The 25,129-nt window shown below is 34.8% G+C and overlaps 4 protein-coding genes and 2 long non-coding RNA genes across 8 annotated transcripts; 5 read left to right on the top strand and 1 right to left on the bottom strand.

Annotated features, from left to right (window-relative positions):
* The first annotated feature begins 768 nt into the window (after positions 1–768).
* Positions 769–1,251, top strand: LOC142219609 (uncharacterized). Its single transcript, XR_012717662.1, has 2 exons — positions 769–1,000; positions 1,058–1,251. It is a non-coding gene; the product is annotated as an uncharacterized LOC142219609 (long non-coding RNA).
* Positions 1,252–3,114: 1,863 nt separating this feature from the next.
* On the top strand, positions 3,115–3,623 carry LOC142219608 (uncharacterized). Its single transcript, XR_012717661.1, has 2 exons — positions 3,115–3,353; positions 3,411–3,623. It is a non-coding gene; the product is annotated as an uncharacterized LOC142219608 (long non-coding RNA).
* Positions 3,624–4,340: 717 nt separating this feature from the next.
* On the top strand, positions 4,341–5,303 carry Muted (biogenesis of lysosome-related organelles complex 1 subunit 5). Its single transcript, XM_075288479.1, has 3 exons — positions 4,341–4,459; positions 4,520–4,782; positions 5,133–5,303. The coding sequence occupies exons 1-3, from the start codon at positions 4,441–4,443 to the stop codon at positions 5,301–5,303; spliced, it is 453 nt and encodes a 150-aa protein (XP_075144594.1). The 5' UTR covers positions 4,341–4,440.
* A 26-nt stretch (positions 5,304–5,329) lies between these two features.
* On the top strand, positions 5,330–6,366 carry LOC142219518 (uncharacterized). The gene is made up of 2 exons (XM_075288472.1): positions 5,330–5,912; positions 5,977–6,366. The coding sequence occupies exons 1-2, from the start codon at positions 5,330–5,332 to the stop codon at positions 6,282–6,284; spliced, it is 891 nt and encodes a 296-aa protein (XP_075144587.1). The 3' UTR covers positions 6,285–6,366.
* A 2,025-nt stretch (positions 6,367–8,391) lies between these two features.
* Positions 8,392–15,835, top strand: Hibch (3-hydroxyisobutyryl-CoA hydrolase). Of its 3 annotated transcripts, none has more exons than XM_075288518.1 (5): positions 8,392–8,550; positions 8,718–8,841; positions 8,924–9,645; positions 14,846–15,114; positions 15,530–15,835. In XM_075288518.1, the coding sequence occupies exons 1-5, from the start codon at positions 8,548–8,550 to the stop codon at positions 15,537–15,539; spliced, it is 1,128 nt and encodes a 375-aa protein (XP_075144633.1). In that variant the 5' UTR covers positions 8,392–8,547; the 3' UTR covers positions 15,540–15,835. The 3 variants fall into 3 exon arrangements, with proteins under 3 accessions (XP_075144633.1, XP_075144625.1, XP_075144629.1); XM_075288510.1 differs by lacking the exon at positions 8,392–8,550 and adding an exon at positions 8,613–8,642; XM_075288514.1 differs by lacking the exon at positions 8,392–8,550 and adding an exon at positions 8,613–8,642 and having other exon boundaries at positions 14,846–15,835.
* Cog2 (conserved oligomeric Golgi complex subunit 2) lies at positions 15,702–20,284 on the bottom strand. Its single transcript, XM_075288505.1, has 4 exons — positions 20,124–20,284; positions 18,996–20,054; positions 18,218–18,933; positions 15,702–16,121 (listed from the first exon to the last, which is right to left on the bottom strand). The coding sequence occupies exons 1-4, from the start codon at positions 20,199–20,201 to the stop codon at positions 15,848–15,850; spliced, it is 2,127 nt and encodes a 708-aa protein (XP_075144620.1). The 5' UTR covers positions 20,202–20,284; the 3' UTR covers positions 15,702–15,847.
* Between the last annotated feature and the right edge of the window lie 4,845 nt (positions 20,285–25,129).

Raw genomic sequence — 25,129 nt, 5'->3', positions numbered from 1 at the left:
TGTCCAGACTTTCCTCTCTTCCTCCTAGTTTATTCCGGCTTCTAGATCTGCATCTTCGCCCAATGTCCGGTGGTGGTGGAATTGGCGGGACATTTGCCTCAGTCCCATTCGGCATTTTTACCGCCTATAAACAAAAATCAGCAAATACACCTTGCCAATAATAGGTAACAATTTTTCTTTTCCAAATCAAAAAGAAAAGAGAAACCAAATAGATAGAATTTCACAATCTTCTTGATTTCGAAAAACCGCAGTGATCAAGTTCCGTGAAGCTCAGCCTTGAAAAAACACAACCTTGCTTGACGAACGACGCTCACGAATGGATGATTTGTTTTTGGCTCTTTGTACTTTGTCAGTTCCCTAAATTACACCGCATGTATATGGCGTAGCTCCAAAATCGCAACTGCAATAGAGCAATGTTGCCATATAACTGGAATTACGTATTTTTAAAAATCTTGCATTGATAACTGCCGATCAGATGAGACGTTTATTTATTTTTCTATGGTTTAAGGTGGGTATTAAGTTTGAGTTTAGCTGCTAAAATAGAAAATAAATCTGTAAAAGAAACTGTCATTCTAACCCATCTACTTCACTGCTAGAAATTTGAGGACATCCGACACCAAATACTAACCCTGTCAGCATTTCAAAGTTCCATTTCATCCTCATCGCTGTGATGAGGGAAGCGTATCAAAAAGTACAAAATGTACATGAAAGTATTTTGCCATCACTATTGTTACAGGAGCCATTTAATATTTTGTGACACACCCCTGCCAGCATTTCAAAGTTCCATTTCAACCTCATCGTTACCACAGACTCGTAAATGTCACTTCAACCATCATGAAAAGGTACATCAAAAAGTACATGCAAGTAATTTGCCATCCCTACTGTTAAAAAAGCCATTTTTTTGTGAAACGCCAAGCGCTACCAGCTTGTTATATTTTAATTAAATAAAAACGAAAATAAAGTTCTGAAAACATAGATTATACGCTTAAAATTGTGAAAGGTATATTGGTGAACAATTTGGTGATTTTCCAAATGGAATAAAGTGATTGTTTTTCAGATATTTTACAGACACGCTGCCTCCATGGAATAAAAACACTGGTTGATAGACGCAGCAACATGTAACTCGCTACTTGTAACTCAACATCATCATTAATGCCAAAAATTATGTTAAATGTAATGTGATAGTGGTATAAATGTTATATTTTTAAGAATTTGTAAATGTTTAATCAAATTAATAAATATCTAAACAAACGTGTTTTACTCGACCACAATGATTCTTTTACAACTATCTTAAAATGCACTTTTTCTGATTGTTTGGAGGGTTCCTTATTGGCGTCGTTCTAAATTGATCTATAAAGGCACCTAATAATTGCGAAACATTTTTGTAGTAACTTGGCGTGGTACAACTTCTCAATAGTGACGGCGCTTTTCCGACGAGTTTTTGATGTCGTATATGATTGTTTTCGACGTAGTGGGGATTCTCAAAAGAGTCCCCAAATTCAAAAAATGTTGGCAGGGACCAAGCGCAACTAGCTTCTTATAATTTATTTAAATAAAAACGATAATGAAGTGCTGAAAACATAGTTATTTCGCTTAAAATTATGAAAGATATATTGGTGAACAATTTTTGACTTTCCAAATGGAATAAAGTGATGGTGACACGCTTAGGGATGTCAGATTTTGAAGAGCCAAAAAGAGCACCAAGGCATATTAAAGAGGTAAAGTCATGCAATCAGGTGGCTAATATCGGCATTCATCTTGTCAAAGGCTTTGTTTACGTTTAGTAGGTTTGTTTACATTCTTTGTGTACATAAATATTGCTTTTATTTACATTGTGTTACAATACAACAACACTACACATACACAAAATGTCAACTTAAGTGGCCTGTCATTTTAGTTTGACTTTCTAAATATCATGGGGTGGAGACACGCTTGCTCGTGACTTTACCTTTAATTAATATGCCTTGAAAGAGCACATTCAGCTTATAAGAAGAGCACAAACGAAAAAAAGAGCACACTTTTTCAAATAAAATAAAAACATTTAGTTCCAATTTATTGAAATATAATTCATTTAAACATAACAAAAACGTTCATAACATAAACATAAAATAACCCACTTTCAACTCAAGCTAATTTTCTTACAATACTTTGTAAGTCATTTTTTGTGTTTTTGTGAAAAATGTTATTGAAAGAAGTTTGTTTACATTTAGTCAGAGTCTTCTTCGACTCTGATATATAAAGTAAAACACATTTAATTAGAAAATAAAGACGTAGGAAAATCTCGTAGTGTGACATTTACGTATTTTCAGTTTACTTTTACCCATGGCTGAATAAGGAGGTTGAATCACGATAACAAAAACAACAAATTTCAATATGTTGTTTACAATTTTAAGAAGTCAAAATCAGCTGATAAAAGAATCGTATGGCAGTGGTAAAAGTGGCAATTATTTATTCTTTCAATTGTCCTGAAAAAATAATTCAAATCCAGAGAAAAATAAAGGTTCAAATTTAATTGCGTCACCTATGAGTGACTGTGAAGTGGATAATTCATCCGAGGAATACCGATATGAGACAAATAAGACTATAATACCCACCAAAGTTAAGAATGAAAGTCAGTCAAATGGATCTTCGCCATCTATTAACAAAACCAGTTTATGATACAGTTTAAAAACTGATGTGCTTGGTATTTTGGGTCTGGAATATGTTATGAAGATACTTAAGTCATCTTTGAACAATTCTCCAGCTATGAATGCGCGAGTTTGTTTGAGATGCATTTGCTATGCAGTGTCATTTGGAGAGCTGCAATCACCATAAACATATGATTTTGACATCTTAAAATTTTGTCGAAATAAAAAAATTGTAATCATATGGGGCCATGATTTAACCTTCTTGTTCAGCCATGCTTTTACCATTTATTGAATTGTGTTGGTATAATAATTGTTGTGACGCATAAAAAGACTACTTAACTAAAAATAGAACACTTTTGCGTGCTCTTTTGGCCTATCTTGTTTTAAGAGCACATTTTGTAAAAGAGAGCACACGTGCTCTTTAAAAGAGCACGTCTGGCATCCCTAGACATGCTGCCTTCATCTAGAATAAAAGCACAGGCTGATACCCTGCCAGCATTTCAAAGTTCCATTTCAACCTCATCGTTACCACAGACTCGTAAATGTCACTTCAACCATCATGAAAAGGTACATCAAAAAGTACATGCAAGTAATTTGCCATCCCTACTGTTAAAAAAGCCATTTTTTTTGTGAAACGCCAAGCGCAACCAGCTTGTTATATTTTAATTAAATAAAAACGAAAATAAAGTTCTGAAAACATAGATTATACGCTTAAAATTGTGAAAGGTATATTGGTGAACAATTTGGTGATTTTCCAAATGGAATAAAGTGATTGTTTTTCAGATATTTTACAGACACGCTGCCTCCATGGAATAAAACACTGGTTGATAGACGCAGCAACATGTAACTCGCTACTTGTAACTCAACATCATCATTAATGTCAAAAATTATGTTAAATGTAATGTGATAGTGGTATAAATGTTATATTTTTAAGAATTTGTAAATGTTTAATCAAATTAATAAATATCTAAACAAACGTGTTTTACTCGACTACAATGATTCTTTTACAACTATCTTAAAATGCACTTTTTCTGATTGTTTGGAGGGTCCCTTATTGGCGTCGTTCTAAATTGATCTATAAAGGCACCTAATAATTGCACTCATGCGAAACATTTTTGTAGTAACTTGGCGTGGTACAACTTCTCAATAGTGACGGCGCTTTTCCGACGAGTTTTTGATGTCGTATATGATTGTTTTCGACGTAGTGGGGATTCTCAAAAGAGTCCCCAAATTCAAAAAATGTTGGCAGGGTAGACGCTGCCACATGTAACTTGCAACTTGTAACTCAACATCATTCTTTTATTAATGTAAAAACTATGTTAAATGTGGTGTGATAGTCATATAAATGTTATATTTATAAGAATTTATAAATGTTTAATCAAATTAATAAACATCTAAATAATCGTGTTTACTTGACCACAATGATTCTTTTACAACTACCTTAAAATTCACTTTTTCTGATAATTTGAAGGGGCTCTTATGGGTGTTGTTCTAAATTTATTAAAAAAGACACCTAATAATTGCACTCATGAGATACTTTTTTGTAGTAACTTGGCGTGGTACAACTTCTCAATAGTGATGGCACATTCCCGAGACGAGTTTTGGATGTCGTATACGATTGTTTTCGATGTGGTGGGGATTCCCAGAAGCGCCGTCAAATTCAAAAAATGTTGGCAGGGTCAAAAAGGGTAGGATATGAAAACGACGCAGATCGTTTACTCCACTATACGTTTGCTACTAATAAGCCACGCCACTTTATTTTTGCATTCCCATCTCTGACTTGACATCATGTGACAGCTTGTCAAAGGAAAAAATGATAGCACTGGGAAAAGGTAAAGAAATGCATTTTCATGTTTTTGTTTGAAAATAATGGATTATTAATATATCCTTAGACATATCCAACGCCCAGTATCGTATTTTAGATCATCGAGTATTTGTAAACGGAGAAGTTGAGTCATTTCTCAAAAATTTTGGCAACGACTCGGATGTGGAATCTTTGTTTAAACTAACAGAGACAGTAGGAGCCTTAAAATACGAGTTTTTGGATAAATGTATAAACTTGGGAGCGACAAATTTGGAAAACATTGGTATTGAGTTGAAAACTTTGTTAAGTGAAGTTGATGCTTTGGCCGAAAAAGTGCAGCAACCTAAAGAGGTATGTTAAGAAATAATTCATGTTTAGTTTATATCGATATCAGTTAACCCTTTGAGTACCGATGTGTCATAGATAAGAAATACCACTGTGACACTCTTCATTGCACCAGAATAATTTTTAGAGCAGGAAATATTTGTTTATACCAAAATTTTTCTTCCATATCATTGGAACATTATTAAGATCTCCGGCCTAGTCTTCGTTTACAAAATTGTATATATTAATAAAAGGGTTGGCCCCATAGAAATATTTTACGCAAAAGTTATTTGTCTCATGGATAGTAGTAAAAGGGTTAATAATTTGTATTAGTTGCATTGGTTTACAAAGATTTTATCTTGTATTTATTTTTCTAGACTAGCTCTGTAATTTTGGAAACACAGGCATCAAGATTGAAACGTAAAGAAGATTTTGATTTGGAGTTAAAACATAATTATCAACGCGTTGAAGATTCTTTCACCATCAAAGAAGAAGAAATATCTGAGTTATATTCAGATTTACAACTAAAATTGAATATTCCCAAGTAAATGCATTGCAGTAAGACTATCTAATAATGAGTACGATACATACGATTAAAGACACCCGTGTAAGGGTAAAAATATCGTCAGAATTAATCGATGTTCTTAAGAAATATCAAAAGCATTTAACAAAAGTTCCCGAAAATATTGCTAAAATCTTAAAATCAGCAGGCATACAACTATCTGATGAAAACCTTGAAAAGGAAATGGACAATGGAACGGTTAAACCTATCACACTCGATATCAAACTATTGAATGAGGTTCTTGCCGATGACAAATTAACTGTTGCAACAGAATATACACAACAGGAAAATGGAAAAATTAAAACGGCATCAAGTAAATCCATTGATGTGTACTTGTATTTGATTGATCTAAGATGGCTTAGCAATGCTTTGGCAATTCTACGCTCGAAGGGCATTGCGGACATTTATCTTAATGATCTATTGCAATCGTGTAATTTAGATTTGCCTAAAAACACAATCATCGAAAGAAATCCAGAACTTGAAGCACGCTGCCAGCGGTTGCGAGAGGAGCAACAAAATCTTGAATATCGAAAAATGACTAAAAACGTAGATGCTACACTCAAACACTATCCTGAGGATACGGTTGCCTATCAAAGTAATTATTCTCTTCCAAATCGCCATACCCAACTGGTACTATCAATATTTTCTTGTCTTTACAGTGAAAGCTATTAATAGCCAAATAATTGCAGTTCTACAGTTTATATTCTCGGTGGCTGCTGGATTTGCATTTGGATTCATTGGAATACAATTGATAATTGGAAATTTAGACTTTGGCTTACGTCTGCTATTGGGCATAATGTTTGCTCTCATTATAGCCCTCGCTGAAATTTACTTTTTGGCCAAAAAACTAAATGAATATGACAACACCGTAGATACAGCCAACAAAGCAGTTGAGAAAATAAGAGCTACCACACCGAAAAAGTCAAATGCACCGGAGATAACAAACAAGAAGATGCATATAGAATAAGTTTTAGAGACTAGTCAATAAAGTAAATGTATTTAAATCTTACATTGATAAAGGACAATACAATTTTATGTGATGTTGTAAATAGTGTTTGTTTTAGTGAGTTAGTAAAATTGCTCTCTTTTTTGAATTCTAGGATAATCTTTTGAAACAATTATGGAAGATTGTTGCATTTGTCCTAAGCTTGTTTTCATTGGAAACGTAAATTTCACTTGAATAGATTTCGGATATTACCCTATAGAACTTTACTTGATAAATAATTCATTGTATTTAAACATCCCAGCAAAAAAGCAATGAAAATGTTGTTTTTGGATCCGGAAGTAGTACAAATTTGGCTCAGAAGCAATGAATTTGTCATAGGGTGAAAGTCATCTTTCTAAGCATACGCGGCATTACATTCGCATTAGTTCTTCAGATGTGATACTATCGCAGTATATTTGTTTAAAACAACATATTTGTTTAATTTTTTTGACTCATTTCTACATTTTTACATATAAGTTTTCAATATTCCTAGCAACTATTTTGTCGCAAATTTATTTATTTATTTTCTCTTGGCGAATCCAAGCCGCAAAGCCATATACGGATTCCAAAACTACACAAATTTCACACCAACCGAAAAATGGATCGGTAGAAAATTTAAATTTATTGCAAAAATGAACTTTTATATATAACCTAAAAAAAAATCTTGTGGAGTGAAAAGTGGAACAAATATACTTTAGCCAAAGTTGTTACAAATAAACTTTTGTTCGAGGGTAGGAAAAGTGATTTTAAAGAGAAAATATAAAATATATCACCACTTGTACTAAAGTAGATTTAAGCCAATTCATAATAAAAACAAAATAATAAAATAAAAATAAAATAATAAAAAAAGTCAGTAGTTTTTTTTTGCAGTTACGACTTAATTTTCAGCCAAAATAAAAAATAGCAGACAATGTTTGCTATTTCAGCAAACAGTGACTACTTTCCCTCTCAACAGAATTTCTGATGTTTTAGCAGACTGCGGTGTCTGCTGACTTCTCTCTTTTGATTTACCTCTTTTTTAAATCATTTTGTCACATATGGATTGTTGTGGTCGGTTTTCATTCAAATGATAATGACATTTTTTCAAACACAATATAAATTTTAGGCGTTAATTACAACATAATTTAAAAATGTCAACAATATTTTTGACATTTTGATGAACCGTTCAAAGTCACCTGATGAAATAAGCAAGGCATATTAATTAAAGGTAAAGTCACGAGCAAACGTGTGTACACCCCATGATATTTAGAAAGTCAAACTAAAATGGCAGGTCACTTAAGTTGATATTTTGTGTATGTGTAGTGTTGTTGTATTGTAACACAATGTAAATAAAAGCAATATTTATGTACATAAAGAATGTAAACAAACCTACAACACGTAAACAAAGCCTTTTACAAGATGAATGTCGATATTAGTCACCTGATTGCATGACTTTACCTCTTTAATATGCCTTGTGAAATAAGGCTACCTCGTAAATAATTCTACCATGTGTGGAAACACAAACAAAGCCGTCCGGAAAAACTTATATTCTGGAAGACGCATAAAATAGCGTGTCCAACCGATACGAACTGTCGGCGATGACTAAATAATCGGTAAATGTGTTATCGATCCCATAAACATGCAGCAGTATCGATTCGTTTCCTCAAAAACACGTCAATTTTAGAATGTGAACCCACCTAATTTGGAATATACCCCGAATAACATACCCTAGTCAAACTATATCTCAAAATATTGAAGTAATTTTCATAGAAAAAAAAAGAATAAAGAAAAAAGAATAATGAAATCATTTGAGATTTCAGCTGATGCGCCTTACAGATTATCAGTTATTCCGGACGACAATGCTCGTGTCGAACATATCCCATATATTGGCCACATTATAAGTTAAGTCCGAAGGCATAATCGATACTGCTGCATGTTTATGGGAAATTTTCGGTCATGGTGTGAACGTAGAACCCCCTTAAGATCTGAACGGCCCATAAGAAATATCATAGAACAGCTAATCGCCATGGTTGTGTTCATAACATTCAACGCTTTTCACGTCAAAAAAGCCCTAAAGACATTACTGCTGTTGTCCGTAAAAATCTACTATTCCATACTAAATAGTAATATTTGGTACATTTTTGAATAGTGTTTTCCATCCCTGATAGAACTTCAAGCGGTAATGAATTTAGTAGTTTCTCATGAGAATATCGATTGCGCAACTTCATAATAACAGATCCGGATCACTCAGCCCATCAGCAATAACATGGTAAGTTCGAAGTTCCAAATTCCAACTTGTTGTTAATGTTAACATTTGAGTAAAATAAAATATTTTTAATCTATGTGATGAGTGAAGTCGAGGTGTGGTTCATAAATTTATATATATATTTTTTTTGCTACAAATAATTAATTTGTCTATATTATTTTTATGCATAGACCATCCAACGTATAATCTACGCATTTGGTCATCGTACCATGCCATTGTTGGCCAATCCGAACACCACTCAAGCGATCCGAAAAATGTCTACATCGGTGTTGGCAACAGAATCATCTGACAAAGGTCAGTTTTGTGACAACAACAAACAAAAAAAAATCAATTTAATCCTAATAATGAACATTTCATTTTTGGCATTTGCATACAGGTATGATAATATTGAACCGGCCAAAAGCTCTAAATGCTATCAATTTAGAAATGGTCCGCAAAATTTTCAAACATTTGAAGAAATGTGAGAAAACCAAGTCACTTATGATCATTAAGGGCACTGGCGAGAAGGCTTTCTGTGCCGGGGGTGATGTTCGTGCTGTAGTCGAAGCCGGGCCCACAGAGGAATCGAAAAGTTTCTTCCGTGAAGAATACACGACAAATGCTTTAATTGGCAATTATAAGATCCCCTATATAGCCTTAATTGATGGTATTACCATGGGAGGTGGTGTTGGTTTATCAGTCCATGGCAAATATCGTGTAGCCACAGAGCGCACTTTATTTGCTATGCCAGAAACAGCAATTGGACTTTTCCCCGATGTGGGTGGATCTTTCTTCCTTCCCCGTTTGCAGGGAAAACTTGGTCTATATCTTGGTCTTACAGGATATCGCCTAAAGGGTGAAGATGTTTTGAAAGCAGGTATAGCAACTCATTACTGCGAGAGCTCTAAGCTAAGCGATTTGGAATCAGCCCTACTCAATTGTCCCGATGCTGATGAAGTGCCTGATATATTATCGAAATTCAATATGCCTTCGGCCAAGCCATTTGTTTTACAGCCCCAATTGGATCAAATCAACAATTGCTTTTCAGGTGAAAGTGTTGAAGAAATTATCGAGAATCTCAAAAAAGATGGTAGTGAATGGGCAACAAAAACAATACAGGTGAGTAAAAATGAAAGATACTCGAGGATGTATACGTGCTTGATATAGTTTTTTTTAACATAACGTCTTATCTTATCGGCGTAAATAACTTACTTTCTTTTTATATCCACCATAAAACTTAAAATCACTTTGAGTTTTATGATTGGGGTAAAAGAAAATATTACTACTTAAAAATTTTGCAAATGTCTTAAAATCGCACCTTAAGATAAACTCTCGTATATATGTTATACATACATGTCTATATATTTTTGTATTTAAATATATATGTAAATGACTTGCACATGCCGAGTGTTATTTTGCTTTGTTTTTAATTCAGTTAATTGGAAAAGCAAATGAATTGCAATGCTTGTTTAGTTCTATTAGGTTCATAAGAATTCCATTAGACTAGATCTAGTATCGATGTGTTGTCAAACCCTATGGGGGAAAATAAGATATTTGAGTGTGATGTGCAAGGTTTAAAATGGTGTGAACTGGTTACATCTAAATCGTTTCATTATTCGATTCGATAGGCATATTAATAATTTTAAAAATAAACAAATAGTATAGTTATCACTCATTTTTGTTAAATAATGTCAATGCCGGACTTCAGCTATATTGTCAATACCTATGTCGATAGATAAACACTATGAATCGAAATTATAAAAATATTGGATAATAGAAAATAAATTTAGTGATATAAGAGTTTAAATTAAATTACAATTCAATTAATCAATTTTTTCAAATTTGATAATTTATGGAAAGTCCTCTTTTTGATTCTCATTACAATCCCTATTCTACTACATTCAACAGTTATAGACATAATAGAACAATGTTGTGAATATTCACTGTGGATTAGTGGCTGCTCCATTTGCAACTTGGAAACTGAAACCCCTATTTGATACACCTTCCTTTTCGCGTATTTCATTCTTAGAACAATGCTTCCAATACGCATCTACCACAAAGTTTATATCGTTTTTCATTGTAATACATGCTGAAATTGTTTATATTGTATAGCGATCGCTCTCAATGATGGCTTATTTAATGTTGTGTGCTTATCTACCATGCATACAAGTAATTATGTTTTTATTGTAAAATATTGTATATAAGAACGAGGGTGTTTGGTTAAGGTGGGAATTACGAAATTCTCGTGGCACGCGTGAATCATGTGTCGTGCGTGAGATATAAAGGGTGATACGGTCAAAATTTGGTCAATCGGTGAAATCGTTTATTTAAAAAATCAAATTAAATTTCTTTTTCAAGTTGAATTAGTATAAAATTCAGGAAAAATATTCAGTTAGGCTTTCGCTTTTCCAAATCCGAATTGCCGGGCCTCACGCTTGACACCTGCCATCAGATTTTGTACAGCCACCTTGTCCACCTTCTTCGCCGCAGAAAGCCAGTTTGCCTTGAACTTAGTTAGCCTTAGCAGTTTTTTTGGTCTTCTTTAGGTTCCGCTTGACAATAGCCCAGTATTTCTCAATTGGGCGGAGTTCTGGCGTGTTGGGAGGGTTCTTGTCCTTGGGAACCACCTGCACGTTGTTGGCGGCGTACCACTGCATGGCCTTTTTACCGTAATGGCAAAATGCCAAATCCGGCCAAAACAGTACGGAACAACCGTGTTTCTTCAGGAAAGGCAGCAGACGTTTATTCAAACACTCTTTCACGTAAATTTCTTGGTTGACAGTCCCGGAAGCTATGAAAATGCTGCTTTTCAAGCCACAGGTACAGATGGCTTGCCAAACCAAATATTTCTTTGCGAACTTTGACAGTTTTATGTGCTTGAAAATATCTGCTACCTTTCCCCTTCCTTTTGCCGTATAAAACTCCTGTCCCGGAAGCTGCTTGTAGTCGGCTTTGACGTAGGTTTCGTCGTCCTTTACCACGCAGTCGAACTTCGTCAGCATCGTCGTGTACAGCCTCCGGGATCGCGCTTTAGCCGTTCATTCATTCATTCATTCATTCATTTATTTAGCAATATTTATGCTATTTTTAAGTACAATTATATGTATAAATATCTACTTGAATTGGATTTCATTTAATTAAAATTTTTGTTTTACGTATGTAATAACTTTTTGCTTAAACCTATACAAATTTGTTTCGATTTTTATTTCATCCGGCATATTATTATACATTCTTAAGCCATTATAGAGCAGTAAATTTTGACCAAAAGTTGTTGAAGAAAATCCTAATCTAAAATCAATAGCATTTCTCAGGTTATAGGGCTGGGCATCTGCTACGTAAACTATATATTCACGCATGTAATTTGGCATCAATCCATTCTTTATTTTAAATATGTATATCAAGGCGTTCATCATAATTCTCTGATTCACAGATAACCACTTCAGTGCATCAAGCATGTCGCTTAGATGTGTTAAAAAGTTACACTTGAGGATAGTTCTCATTCCCTTGTTTTGAAGCTTCTGTAGTCTTCCTTTCCATTGTAATGTTCCCATGAACAATATCGTTGAACAATATTCAAAGTGTGGCTTAATTGTGGTATTATATATATTTATAGCAGAAATAGTTGATACTTGATTACGTATCCTTCTTAAAAAGGAAATCTTTTTGGCTATCTTTTTATCTGTTTATCATCGCGATTTGGAGTCACTACCTTCTTGTAAGTCGATAGTCCGGCTCGTTTTTTGGCTCGATGCACGGTTGTAGACGATACACGCAGCTTATTTGCGGCATCTCGGAGAGAGATGTTAGGGTTTCGCTTGAAACTACCAGCAACTCTCTTTGTCGTATCAGCGGCTTCCGGTTTTCGATATCCCCCCGATCCAGACTTCCTGGCTGTCGACAAACGTTCACCAAACACTTTAATTACATTTGTAACGGTTGATTTGGCAACTTTTAGCGATTTTGCCAGCTTTGCGTGGGAGTAGCTCGGATTTTCGCGATGCGCGAGCAAAATTTTGATACGCTGCTCTTCTTGCTTGGACGGCATTTTGACAACTGAAGAGTGAATTCGAAAATCAAAATAGGAGCAACATTCTACACACACACACACCTTCAAAAAACCTGAACACGTTTTTTAAATGCAAAATTGAAAGAAATTCGTCAAGTTTATATTGACCAAATTTTGACCGTATCACCCTATAAAATCGGTTTGTGAATGTGCGTGAATAAAATTTCTGTAAAATCACGCTCAAGATTTAATTCATACTCGTATGTTAACTGAAATTAATTTAGCTCTCGAACTACATATATTCTAGTTTTGAATTTTCTTACCTCTGCTGATTTCCGTTTGGAAAATGTCGTGAGTCTCGTGAATTTGTCGTGAATCACTTGAATTGTCGTGAATCGTGCATGAGTGTGAGTCTTTAAAAGTAGTCCGTGCGTGAGTACTGGTTTTCATTTCGTGAATGTGCGTGAGTGGGATGGGCTACCACACGTATCGAGCGTGAATAAACAATTTGCTTTGTGAATGTGCTTGAGTTTGAGTGAAATTTCAATCACGCGCACACCTTTAGTGGGAATAATGAAAAGAATGATCAAAGTTGTGGAAATTTTTTGTAATTATATGATTTTTATTCACTACGGTTTTAACGACGTATATGTTATATATGGACGCTAGTAGATATATTAACAGAAAAAATATACCAACCTGCATTCCTAGTGAAGCTAATACCACGTAGGGGAAGTTCGAAATTCTCTTTTATTTTCATTTTCAAAATTTTACGATATTATCCACAATTTGAACATCAAATCATCAAAAATGCACCAAAATAAAAATTCAAATATAAGACAACTGAAAGAAAGTTTTATATTTGCACCAAAAATTACCGAGAAAAAAATTTAATTTTGAGGAAATTTTCTCTTTACGAATAACACAAAACAAAATGTCAGAAAACTCATTTGGGATTTCTGAAACATTTCCGACGCAGAGAGGGACGGGTCATTTATTTGTTAGTTATCTATTCCATACATGAAAATATAACGAAATTCAAATGGAGATTTTTGGGGTTACTAGGGGCTTCTGAATTATTGCAATATTTAGTCAATATCTTCATAAAGCATAGTTTCCGGTACTAGGAATTTGTTGTTGTTGTAACAGTTTTTAATGTAATTTCATCCATTTGGTTCTATGCTTTGGTACTTCAACTGGTGCCCATATCTAGGAACTCTGCGACAAGGGTGGGGTGCGTCCAGAGTGATCTGGTGGTAAGTCGGATAGGTTTAGCTGGGCAAGCGAAAAGGTGACGAGTTACATGTGGCCCTTGGTTACAGATGAGACACACGTCAGCTACGCTGCTATCAATCACTGATAAATAGGAATTGAGGCGGCTGCACTTGCTTGATCTTAATTGTGCTAAAACCACCCTGGTCTACCGTAGGGGGTCTCTTTCCTCCGGTGCTATGGGCGGTGGTCGGACTCCGAGAACAGGATTAACATTGTAGCTTCTCACCGCTTCAGCTACAGTATCCTCATGAATCCTGTTCAGACCTATCTAATATGCTAGCTGATCTAGAGGCTCACTTTTGTAACGCTGGATCTCGCGCTCTAGAACGTGAAGATCAACCCTTACATTCCTGGGAGGAGGCTGCCTATCTACAAGATGGTTATTTGGATGACAACTTCGATAGCAACCCAAGAGGTACTGCTTTGACAACATGTAATTGTGTCGACGCACCGGGATGATATTGGTCTCCGCATAAAGGTGATCCAGGGGTGTACTGCGGAGACATCTTGTTGCAGTTCTAAGGGCAGCGTTCTGAAAGGTTTGGATGTTAGTCCACTACGTGTCGCTTGTTTGAGGTGTCCACACTGGCGCTGCATAGTTTACCACTGACCGGCCAATTGCCTTATAAGTAGTCAACAAGGTTTCTTTGTCCGCACCCCAAGTGCTGCCGGCAAGCGACTTGAGGACCTTGTTTGTTTGTTGTAGAGGATTTTTTTTAGTGTTTATACATTTGCAAATTGAGGGATATAATTTTCTGTTGATATATAATTTAAAATTTTAAGCTAATGAGGCAAAAATCTATTTTTTTTTTTAATTTTAGATGAGACTTTTCCCATACAAATCTCCAAAATTTTGTTAAACAGGTTCAACATGAGCATTTCTAACGTGGAATTTTTTTTTCAAAATAACAGCCGTGGTTTCACTCTCTCTAATTAGTTGCCACATATATTTATGTAAATTCTTAACTTCACTATTATTTTTTTTTTTTTTGTTTTAATTATTTTCTATTAAATATTTAACATTTCTCATTTTTTTAGACAATGACTAAAATGTCGCCAACATCATTAAAAGTGACATTCCGTCAATTGGAATTGGGTTCTAAGTTATCATTGCCACAGTGCCTTAAAATGGAATATCGACTTGTGGTACGTCATTTGGAAAATAGTGATTTCAAGGAAGGTGTTCGAGCTCTACTCATCGACAAGGACCAAAAACCCCAATGGAAACCGAATACTATTGAGGCCGTAACTGAAGAACGAGTTCAATCGTTCTTTGCCAAATTGTCCGATACAGAAGAACTTAAATTGTAATTGGAATATATGTGCCTATGTTCGTTCTGCCTGTTTCCCACCCAGCTATTTAGATATTTCCAGTAGCTGCTTGCTTCGAAGTCATTCATTCAAATGTGTTTGTCGTAAAGTACACATTCCGCGCGCATGACTTTTCTTTTTTATTATTATTTTAAAGTGTGTTTATTATTGTTTTTTTTCCATATTAATCCGATTTTCGAAATGTGTGTGCCTATATTGAGATTCCGAAATTTTTCTAATGTTCATGTGCTGATATAATCGGTTTATTCTTTTCTTACATTCACAAATTTGTTTTTTTTTACATTTATATCATTAGTAAGAAATCCCCATTTTGTTTTTGGTTTTTTTACTCATAAATTCGATATTACTATGCCTAACTAATTGTATGTATTTATTTTTTTCTCCCTGCAGAGAATCCTAAATGAGACAATATACATAGATACGTACTACTTTCGTAATAACCAAAAGGAAATAAATCTATGAACAAATAGTACCCAAACAATTAGAATGTGCCAGGATAATAATGCATTTATTTCCTATTTTGGGAATCTAAAGAAATATTAGTAGAAATAACAACAAAAAATGCCAAGCTGTTTTGGTTTTATTTTACAACATTTTCCTGTTAAGAAATGTCCTTAAGTATATAGTACATATATAAATATATATTTACTTGAATAAATATTGCATCTAATAAATTTTTAGCGAATACATATTGTATTACATTGTGTTTTATTTGTTTACTTTAATGCTCTCTTCGACAAGATTGTTTAATTCCAATAGTTGAGCTACATCCGTAGGCATAAAACCTAATTTTGATAATTCATTTGTCCAAGAGGATATATCCACACGTAACTGAAGACGAATTTTGTCATCGTCAGACATTGTAGTGGAATTCGATGAAGTGGATAATGCAGATTGTTGACCTTTAAGATTTCGTAAGCGACGCAAAGATTCTTCGGTTTTTTGGACTGAAGTAAGAACTTCTTTAACCACAACCATATAACTGAAAAAAAAAAAATATTTATTATATAATATTCAAAATTTGCAGAGTAGTGAAACTATAATTTTTAATAATTATATTTTGTTTTGTATCTCCACCAATACGTTTGGGTCAAGGGTTAGCGTATTTGGAAACCCCCTTTTTATACCCACCACCATAGAATGGTGACGGGGATATAATAAGTTTGTCATTCCGTTTGTAACACATCGAAATATCGATTTCCGACTATATAAAGTATATATATTTTCGATCAGGGAGAAATTCTAAGACGATATAAGCATGTCCGTCTGTCTGTTGTAATCATGCTACAGCCGCCAATAATGGCGCTATAGTCCTGAAATTTGGCACAGATTCGTGATTTGTTTGCAGGCAGGTAAAGTTCAAAGGTGGGATATATCGGTCCAAATGGTGCTTATCGGTCCTTGTTTTGGTATAGTCCCCATATAAAACGACCTCCCGATTTGGGGTCTTATAAAAACTGTAGTTTTTATCCAATTTGCCTGAAATTAGAAATCTAGAGGTATTTTAGGACCATCAGAAAGTGATCAGAAATGGTGCCTATCGGTCCATGTTTTGGTATAGCCCCCATATGGACCGATTTCCCTATTTTGCTTCTTGGGCGTCTAGAAACTGTATTTTCTATCCGATTTGCCTCAAATCGGAAATCTAGAGGTATTCTAGGATCTTAAGGAAGTGTACCGAAAGAGGGGTGTATCGGTCCATTTAACTTCTTGGTCCTCAAGAATCCGTAATTTTTACCCAAATTGCCTCAAACCGGAAATCTAGAGGTATTCTAGGACCTTATAGACCGATCTCCCGATTTTACTTCTTGATCTTCTAGAATCCGTAGTTTTTACCCAATTTGCCTGATATTAGAAATCTAGAGGTATTCTAGGAAAATAAAGAGATGTGCCGAAAATAGTGATTATCGGTCAATGTTTTGGTATAGCCTCCATATAGACCGATTTCCCGATTTTACTTCTTGGGCTTCTAGAATCCCTAGTTTTTACCCATTTTGCCTGAAATTGGAAATCTAGAGGTATTCTAGGAAAATAAAGAGATGTGCCGAAAATGGTGATTATCGCACCATGTTTTGATAGAGCCCTCATATAAACCGATCTCCCGATTTTACTTCTTGAGCTTCTAGAATCCGTAGTTTTTTTCCCAATTTGCCTGAAATTGGAAATCTAGAGGTATTCTAGGAAAATAAATAGATGTGCCGAAAACGGTGATTATCGGTCCATGTTTTGATATAGCCCCCATATAGACCGATCTCCCGATTTTACTTCTTGGGCTTCTAGAATCCGTAGTTTTTACCCAATTTGCCTGAAATTGGAAATCTAGAGGTATTCTAGGTCCATAAAGGGGTGTGCCGAATATATTGAGTATCGGTACAGTTTTTGATATAGCCATCTTATAAACCGGCCCTCCTATTTGGGGTCTAGATTCTAGAGCAACAATTAAATGTTATGAATATTGTGTGTATCCTTCCATGTTTTGGTATATCCCCCATTACACCGAACTCCCGATTTAACTCCTAGGGTTTCTAGAAATTGTAGTTTGTATCCAATTTGCCACAAATTGAAAATATACTGGCATTCTAGACCCATAACAAAGTGTATATGATATAGTTTTATCGGTCCATTTGGTAAGGCCTCCATATAGACCGATTTCACTTATTGAGGGTATAGAAGGCGCACTACTTATCGTAGTCATTTAAATAACTGGGATGAAAATCCACAGATTATAGATTTCAAATCAAGGCGTTATTTCATCATTTTCTTACACACTTACAAGAGATGTTTATGATTCCTCTAGAACTCAAACAAAAAAATGGTTCTTATAAATTCAGAATCTGATCTAGTCTTCATAGGTAACATCTTTACATTTATCTGTGGAAAGCGTACTGGTTGAACTGATCTGTCATCAAACCCCCCTGAAATTTTCAAAAGAAACTATTACATTTGATTCATGGTGGTGGGTATTTAAAATTCGGCCCAGCCGAACTTACTACTGTATATACTTGTTTTTTTTTTTTTTTTTTTTTTGAAACGGTCTTGATTAGTCAAATTTGACTTATATCCAGGTGATGTACTTACTCAGCCGTTATCCTGTTTAAAACTTGTTCCAAAATACTACGAACTATAGTTTCGTCCAACATTTTCCCACAAAATTCTTCTTTGAATGTCTTAAGAGGCTTTAAAATGTGGTCCACATAACTTGAACAGCGTGTCGGAACATCACGATTTGTTTTACGATACAAACGTGGTAAATCATTTACTTGCTTCACATTTTCTGGTCCACATTCTTGAACCAAATTATCAACAAGGGCTTGCTGAATTTTGATTAAATTTTCGGAGAATGTATTCTTCATGTCATCAAATGACTTCGAGACAGCATTTTTGATAAGGTTCAATTGGTTTTGTTGTAATTTAGGCATTGATAATGGTTTTAGATTTTGTGACACCACTTGTAATTCCTGATCTGTTAATGAGCCCAAGAGCTTATTGATGTCGGAATGCAGAGCGGTCAATAGAATTGAATTTTTCAATTTCAATGCGGTGGTATCGATGCTCTTCGAAGTAATCAAATTCAAAACTACATTTATCCATTTCGATAAACGTAATAGTATTTGTATATGGAGTTTATAGAATTTGGGAAAAAGTTCGGGTAGATATACTCCTTCGGACCAACAAGATTCTATAGCTTGTATGGCATTGCTGAAGGTTTTTAATTGAAAATGCGAAGGGTTGGTATATAAAGAATCCGCACTTAGAGGGGGTTCTAAAGTTGCCTCAAATTTTCCAGCAATTTCCTAAAAAAGAAAACTAGAGAATTTAGCTTTTCTCATAACTCGATATGTATTCTTAGACTTACCTGAAAACATATTTGAAAATATACTGGTAGATTCCAACGGGCCTGAAAGCTTTTTGTCTGTTTGTGTTGTCGAAATACTTCTACGGATTCTTCATTAGCCAAAAGCTCTTCAATCTTACTGAGAAAATCACGGGTACATTTATACTTAGCATAGAATACTTCAGAATTGCCGGGAGCAAATATTGATGACATATGATTTTCCAAACGCATTTCAACATCTGACCAAAAACTATTGACCACAAAGTTGAAACCATGAAGCTTGTCCGTGTATTGTGTTAAACGCAGCAAATCGGTCATGTGCAGCGATATGAAATTCAAAACTTTACTATAGATACCAGCCAAACCTTGTGGTGTTTGTTGCAGACTATGCTCCGACAAGATTTCTGACATGTATGGAGCTACTGTGTCTTCTTTAAATGCCAATTCGGCCACCGAACATGCATCGAGTGTTATGTATATTCTCAAGCAACGTTCTAAAGATTCTGAACATGATGCATTGGCAGTTTTTAAAGATTCACCGAGCAGAGCACGAAGTTTTTTATGAACCTCAGCTTCCAGACGTCTTATATTTGTCTGTTTCTCCGAATTTAAATAATCACTGCAAAACTTTTCGTTAAACTTCAACTGAACTAGGTCGAGGGCAGCTCTTTCTAGATCTACCAGCCCCGCCTCATCCCTTAGTTGATGTGCCAGTAAATCCTCTAATTTACGAGTAGTTTCATATACCTTCTTTAGACTTTGTAGATTTCGCCTTAGATCCCTTAACTGACGTTTTGTCTCCAATTTATTTCTTATCTCGGTCACATTATCATCAATCATAGCTTGAATACTGAGGATTTCTTCACGGAATTGTTCTAAGGGGATTTGTATAGTATCGATGGACTGGTCTAGTCCAACGAGATTTGCCGAAAGACTAACAAAGTCGGCATAGTCTTCATTGATGAGGTCTATCATAGAGGCCCTCAAACTCTTCAAATATAAACCCAAATCATCTCGCAACAGCTCAAGGCTTGAAACATTTCTATTTTTATGAAGAAAATCGTCCACGGAAAAATTTGTCTACAAAAAAAATGATACTGATGACTTAAGAATCTTTTATGTTGTGAAGCGACGAAACCGGCAACTTACTTTTAAAAACTCATTCTTATCGAAGCAAAGCTTCTCCCCCGATTCCCTGGTAGAATTTTTGGGAATGGATTCTATCATTTTGTGGTCCTTTTGTTATTCCATACAGCAGGAAGATAATTTGTACACTTGGCGATTATCGCTGATCAGCTGTTTTATTAATTATCAGAGATGAGTGATGTATACATGGTACCGGGTACTTACAGCTCTTCGACTACAATCAGTGATTATACATTACGGGAAAATTAAGATACAATAGGTCGGTTTTGTTTTATTTTTTCCAATTTATTTGTACGAAAATTCACACTCAATGCACCATGTGATTTGATGGGGTAGCAATTTTAAATAATTTATTATGCTATAAAATTTTAAATATATCTAGCACTTGTTAGGTTTGCCATTCGGGATCGATTTTTTTTAATCTCGGGATTTCAAGATATTGAATCCCATAACTTTACATACATAACTTTATTTTTTATATGATTTGCAGCGTGATGGTTTACGACTTCCTGTATTGAAGTGAAGTTGAAAACTTTAAATTTTTATGTGATTGATTCATTAAATCGGTTTTATAGGTATTTGAAAAAGTTTAGTGCGATTCTGCGTGCACTCAGAAAACAAATTCGTTGCCTCAACCGAATTATGTGCCAATCGAAAGCAAGTGGTTCCATCAATGACAATTGTAATATGTTGGATCAACACTGCATTGGTTGTCGCGATCTCATATTAATTGTTTGGTTTGCTGGTGCAACCGCCCTCGATGTTCTTTATTATTACTTTAACAAAATTCCAATATTAAATGAAAGGGCAGATTATATTGAGATTTTATTAATTTATTACAATATTTACAATCATAATAACCCTGCCAACATTTTTTGAATTTGACGGCCCTTCTGAGAATCCCCACCACGTCGAAAACAATCGCATACGACATCAAAAACTCGCCGGAAAAGCGCCGTCACTATTGAGAAGATGTACCACGCCAAGTTACTACAAAAAAGTATCGCATGAGTGCAATTATTAGGTGCCTTTTCCAATAAATTTAGAACGACGCCAATAAGAACCCCTTCAAACAATCAGACAAAGTGCATTTTAAGATAGTTGTAAAAGAATCATTGTGGTCAAGTAAAACACGATTGTTTAGATGTTTATTAATTTTATTAAACATTTATAAATTCTCATAAATATAACATTTATACGACTATCACATCACATTTAACATATTTTTATGCATTAATAAAAGATTGATGGTGAGTTACAAGTTGCAAGTTACATGTTGTAGCGTCAGCCAGTGCTTTTATTCCCAATGGAGGCAACGTGTCTGGAAAAATATTTGAAAAACTATCACTTTATTCCATTTGGAAAGTCAAAAATTGTTCCCCAATATACCTTTCACAATTTTAAGCGAAATAACTATGTTTTCAGCACTTCATTATCATTATACCCTGCTCCACACTGTGGAACAGGGTATTATAAGTTAGTGCATATGTTTGCAACACCCAGAAGGAGACGAGATAGACACATGGTGTCTTTGGCAAAAATGCTCAGGGTGGGCTCCTGAGTCGATATAGCGATGTCCGTCTGTCCGTGAACACATTTTGTAATCAAAGTCTAGGTCGCAGTTTTAGTCCAATCGACTTCAAATTTGGCACAAGTATGTGTATTGGCTGAGAATAGATCCCTATTGATTTTGGAAGAAATCGGTTCAGATTTAGATATAGCTCCCATATATATATTTCGCCCGATATGGACTTATATGGCCCCAGAAGAACTTTTACCCTAATTTGCCCTAAAATTTTGCACAAGAAGAACAATTAGCACTATAGTCAAGTGTGCTAAATTTTATTGAAATCGGTTCAGATTTAGATATAGCTCCCATATATATCTTTCGCCCGATATGGACTAATACTGTCCCAGAAGCCTGAGTTTTACCCCAATTTGGTTAAAATTTTGCACAGGGAGTAGAATTAGCATTGTAGCTATGCGTGCCAAATTTGGTTGAAATCGGTTCAGATTTAGATATATCTCCCATATATAGCTTTCGCACGATTTACACTCATATGACCACAGAGGCCAATTTTTAACTCCGATTTAGTTGAAATTTTGCACAGGGAGTAGAATTAGCATTGTTGCAATGCGCGCCAAATTTGGTTGAAATCGGTTCAGATTTAGATATAGCTCCCATATATAGCTTTCGCCCGATTTACACTCATATGACCACAGAGGCCAATTTTTAACTCTGATTTAGTTGAAATTTTGCACAGGGAGTAAAATTAGCATTGTTGCTATGCGTGCCAAATTTGGTTGAAATCGGTTCAGATTTAGATATAGCTCCCATATATATGTTTTTCTGATTTCGACAAAAATGGTCAAAATACCAACATTTTCCTTGTAAAATCGCCACTGCTTAGTCGAAAAGTTGTAAAAATGACTCGAATTTTCCTAAACTTCTAATACATATATATCGAGCAATAAATCATAAATAAACTTTTTCGAAGTTTCCTTAAAATTGCTTCAGATTTAAACCTTTCCCATATTTTTTTTTACTAACATTGTGTTCCACCCTAGTGCATTAGCTGACTTTTGAGTCTATAGATTTTGTAGAAGTCTATCAAATTCTTCCAGATTGAGTGGTATTTAAATGTATGTATTTGGGACAAACCTTTATATGTAGCCCCCAACACATTTGACGGATGTGATATGGTATCGAAAATTTAGATCTACAAAGTGGTGCAGGGTATAATATAGTCGGCTCCGCCCGACTTTAGACTTTCCTTACTTGTTTTTATTTAAATAAATTATAAGAAGCTAGTTCCCTGCCAACATTTTTTGAATTTGGGGGCGCTTCTGAGAATCCCCAGTACGTCGAAAACAATCATATACGATATCAAAAACTCGTCGGAAAAGCGCCGTCACTATTGAGAAGTTGTACCACGCCAAGTTACTACAAAAAGGTTTCGCATGAGTGCAATTATTAGGTGCCTTTATAGATCAATTTAGAAGGACGCCAATAAGAGACCCTCCAAACAATCAGAAAAAGCACATTTTAAGATAGTGGTAAAAGAATCATTGTGGTCGAGTAAAACACGTTTGTTTAGATATTTATTAATTTGATTAATCATTTACAAATTCTTAAAAATATAACATTTATACCACTATCACATCACATTTAACATAATTTTTTGCATTAATGATGATGTAGAGTTACAAGTAGCGAGTTACATCCCTGCCAACATTTTTTGAATTTGGGGACTCTTTTGAGAATCCCCACTACGTCGAAAACAATCATATACGACATCAAAAACTCGTCGGAAAAGCGCCGTCACTATTGAGAAGTTGTACCACGCCAAGTTACTACAAAAAGGTTTCGCATGAGTGCAATTATTAGGTGCCTTTATAGATCAATTTAGAACGACCCCAATAAGAGACCCTCCAAACAATCAGAAAAAGCACATTTTAAGATAGTGGTAAAAGAATCATTGTGGTCGAGTAAAACACGTTTGTTTAGATATTTATTAATTTGATTAATCATTTACAAATTCTTACAAATATAACATTTATACCACTATCACATCACATTTAACATAATTTTTTGCATTAATGATGATGTAGAGTTACAAGTAGCGAGTTACATATTGCAGCGTCTATCAGCCAGTGTTTTTATTCGATGGAGGCAGCGTGTCTGTAAAATATTTGAAAAACAATCACTTTATTCCATTTTGAAAATCAAAAATTGTTCACCAATATACCTTTCACAATTTTAAGCGTAAAATCTATGTTTTCAGAACTTTATTTTCGTTTTTATTTAAATAAAATATAACAAGCTGGTTGCGCTTGGCGTTTCACAAAAAATAAAATGGCTTTTGTAAAAGTAGTGATGGCAAAATACATGTATGAAGTACATTTTGTACTTTATGATATGCTGCCCCCCATCACAGTAGGATGGTTGTAGTGACATTTACGAGTCTGTGGTAGCGATGAAGATGAAATGGAACTTTGAAATGCTGGCAGGGATGTTACAGCGTCTATCAGCCAGTGTTTTTATTCGATGGAGGCAGCGTGTCTGTAAAATATTTGAAAAACAATCACTTTATTCCATTTGGAAAATCAAAAATTGTTCACCAATATACCTTTCACAATTTTAAGGGTAAAATCTATGTTTTCAGAACTTTATTTTCGTTTTTTTTTTAAATAAAATATAACAAGCTGGTTGCGCTTGGCGTTTCACAAAAAATAAAATGGCTTTTGTAAAAGTAGTGATGGCAAAATACATGTATGAAGTACATTTTGTACTTTATGATATGCTGCCCCCCATCACAGTAGGATGGTTGTAGTGACATTTACGAGTCTGTGGTAGCGATGAAGATGAAATGGAACTTTGAAATGCTGGCAGGGTTGTGCTTGGTGTTTCACAAAATATAAAATGGCTCTTGTAACAATAGTGATGGCAAAATACTTTCATGCGAATAGTGATGGCAAAATACTATCACAGTTGACGATTGTTGCAGTGTCACTTACGAGTCTGTGGTAGCGATGAGGATGAAATGGAACTTTGAAATGCTGGCAGGGAAACTACGAAAATAAATACAAAAGGTGATGACATCAAAGGCTTTTGATCTATATGTGAGATCAATTTACAAAGGGATGAAATAATGTTTGTCTATTTTTATAGGATACTTTTGTACACCAATGGCAGATGGTTATTAGATTGTTATTATGTGGTCAAACTACAGAACCTAATTCAATATTTTCTCGCCGTTGACTCGTCCTATGTGCTTAATAAAATAAAAAAAGCTCGCTTGCCGTAAAAAAGTATTAGTGTTTGTTGGTGCCCTGCCAGCATTTCAAAGTTCCATTTCATCCTCATCGCTACCACAGACTCGTAAGTGACACTACAACAATCGCCAACTGTGATGGGTCAAGCGTATCAAAAAGTACAAAATGTATATATGGAAGTATTTTGCCATCACTATTGCTACAAAAGCCATTTTATATTTTGTGAAACGCCA

The sequence above is a fragment of the Haematobia irritans genome, chromosome 1 (genome assembly GCF_050003625.1).
Source record: "Haematobia irritans isolate KBUSLIRL chromosome 1, ASM5000362v1, whole genome shotgun sequence".
NCBI classification, from domain to species: Eukaryota; Metazoa; Arthropoda; class Insecta; order Diptera; family Muscidae; genus Haematobia; species Haematobia irritans.
Note: the sequence above shows the minus strand (reverse complement) of the source record. Positions and strands in the feature narration are given on the sequence as shown.

Bases quoted from the DNA above. Each gene is read 5' to 3' on its own strand.
- Muted (XM_075288479.1), top strand. The intron at 4,783-5,132 runs GTATGTTAAGAA...TTATTTTTCTAG, and splicing joins AAGTGCAGCAACCTAAAGAG to ACTAGCTCTGTAATTTTGGA.
- Cog2 (XM_075288505.1), bottom strand. From the start codon at position 20,201: ATGATAGAATCCATTCCCAAAAATTCTACCAGGGAATCGGGGGAGAAG. The intron at 20,055-20,123 runs GTAAGTTGCCGG...TTTTTTTTGTAG, and splicing joins ATAAGAATGAGTTTTTAAAA to ACAAATTTTTCCGTGGACGA. The intron at 16,122-18,217 runs GTAAGTACATCA...TTTTTTTTTCAG, and splicing joins TTAAACAGGATAACGGCTGA to TTATATGGTTGTGGTTAAAG.
- Hibch (XM_075288510.1), top strand. The intron at 8,842-8,923 runs GTCAGTTTTGTG...ATTTGCATACAG, and splicing joins AACAGAATCATCTGACAAAG to GTATGATAATATTGAACCGG. The intron at 9,646-14,845 runs GTGAGTAAAAAT...TCATTTTTTTAG, and splicing joins GGGCAACAAAAACAATACAG to ACAATGACTAAAATGTCGCC.
- LOC142219518 (XM_075288472.1), top strand. From the start codon at position 5,330: ATGAGTACGATACATACGATTAAAGACACCCGTGTAAGGGTAAAAATA. The intron at 5,913-5,976 runs GTAATTATTCTC...TTGTCTTTACAG, and splicing joins GGATACGGTTGCCTATCAAA to TGAAAGCTATTAATAGCCAA.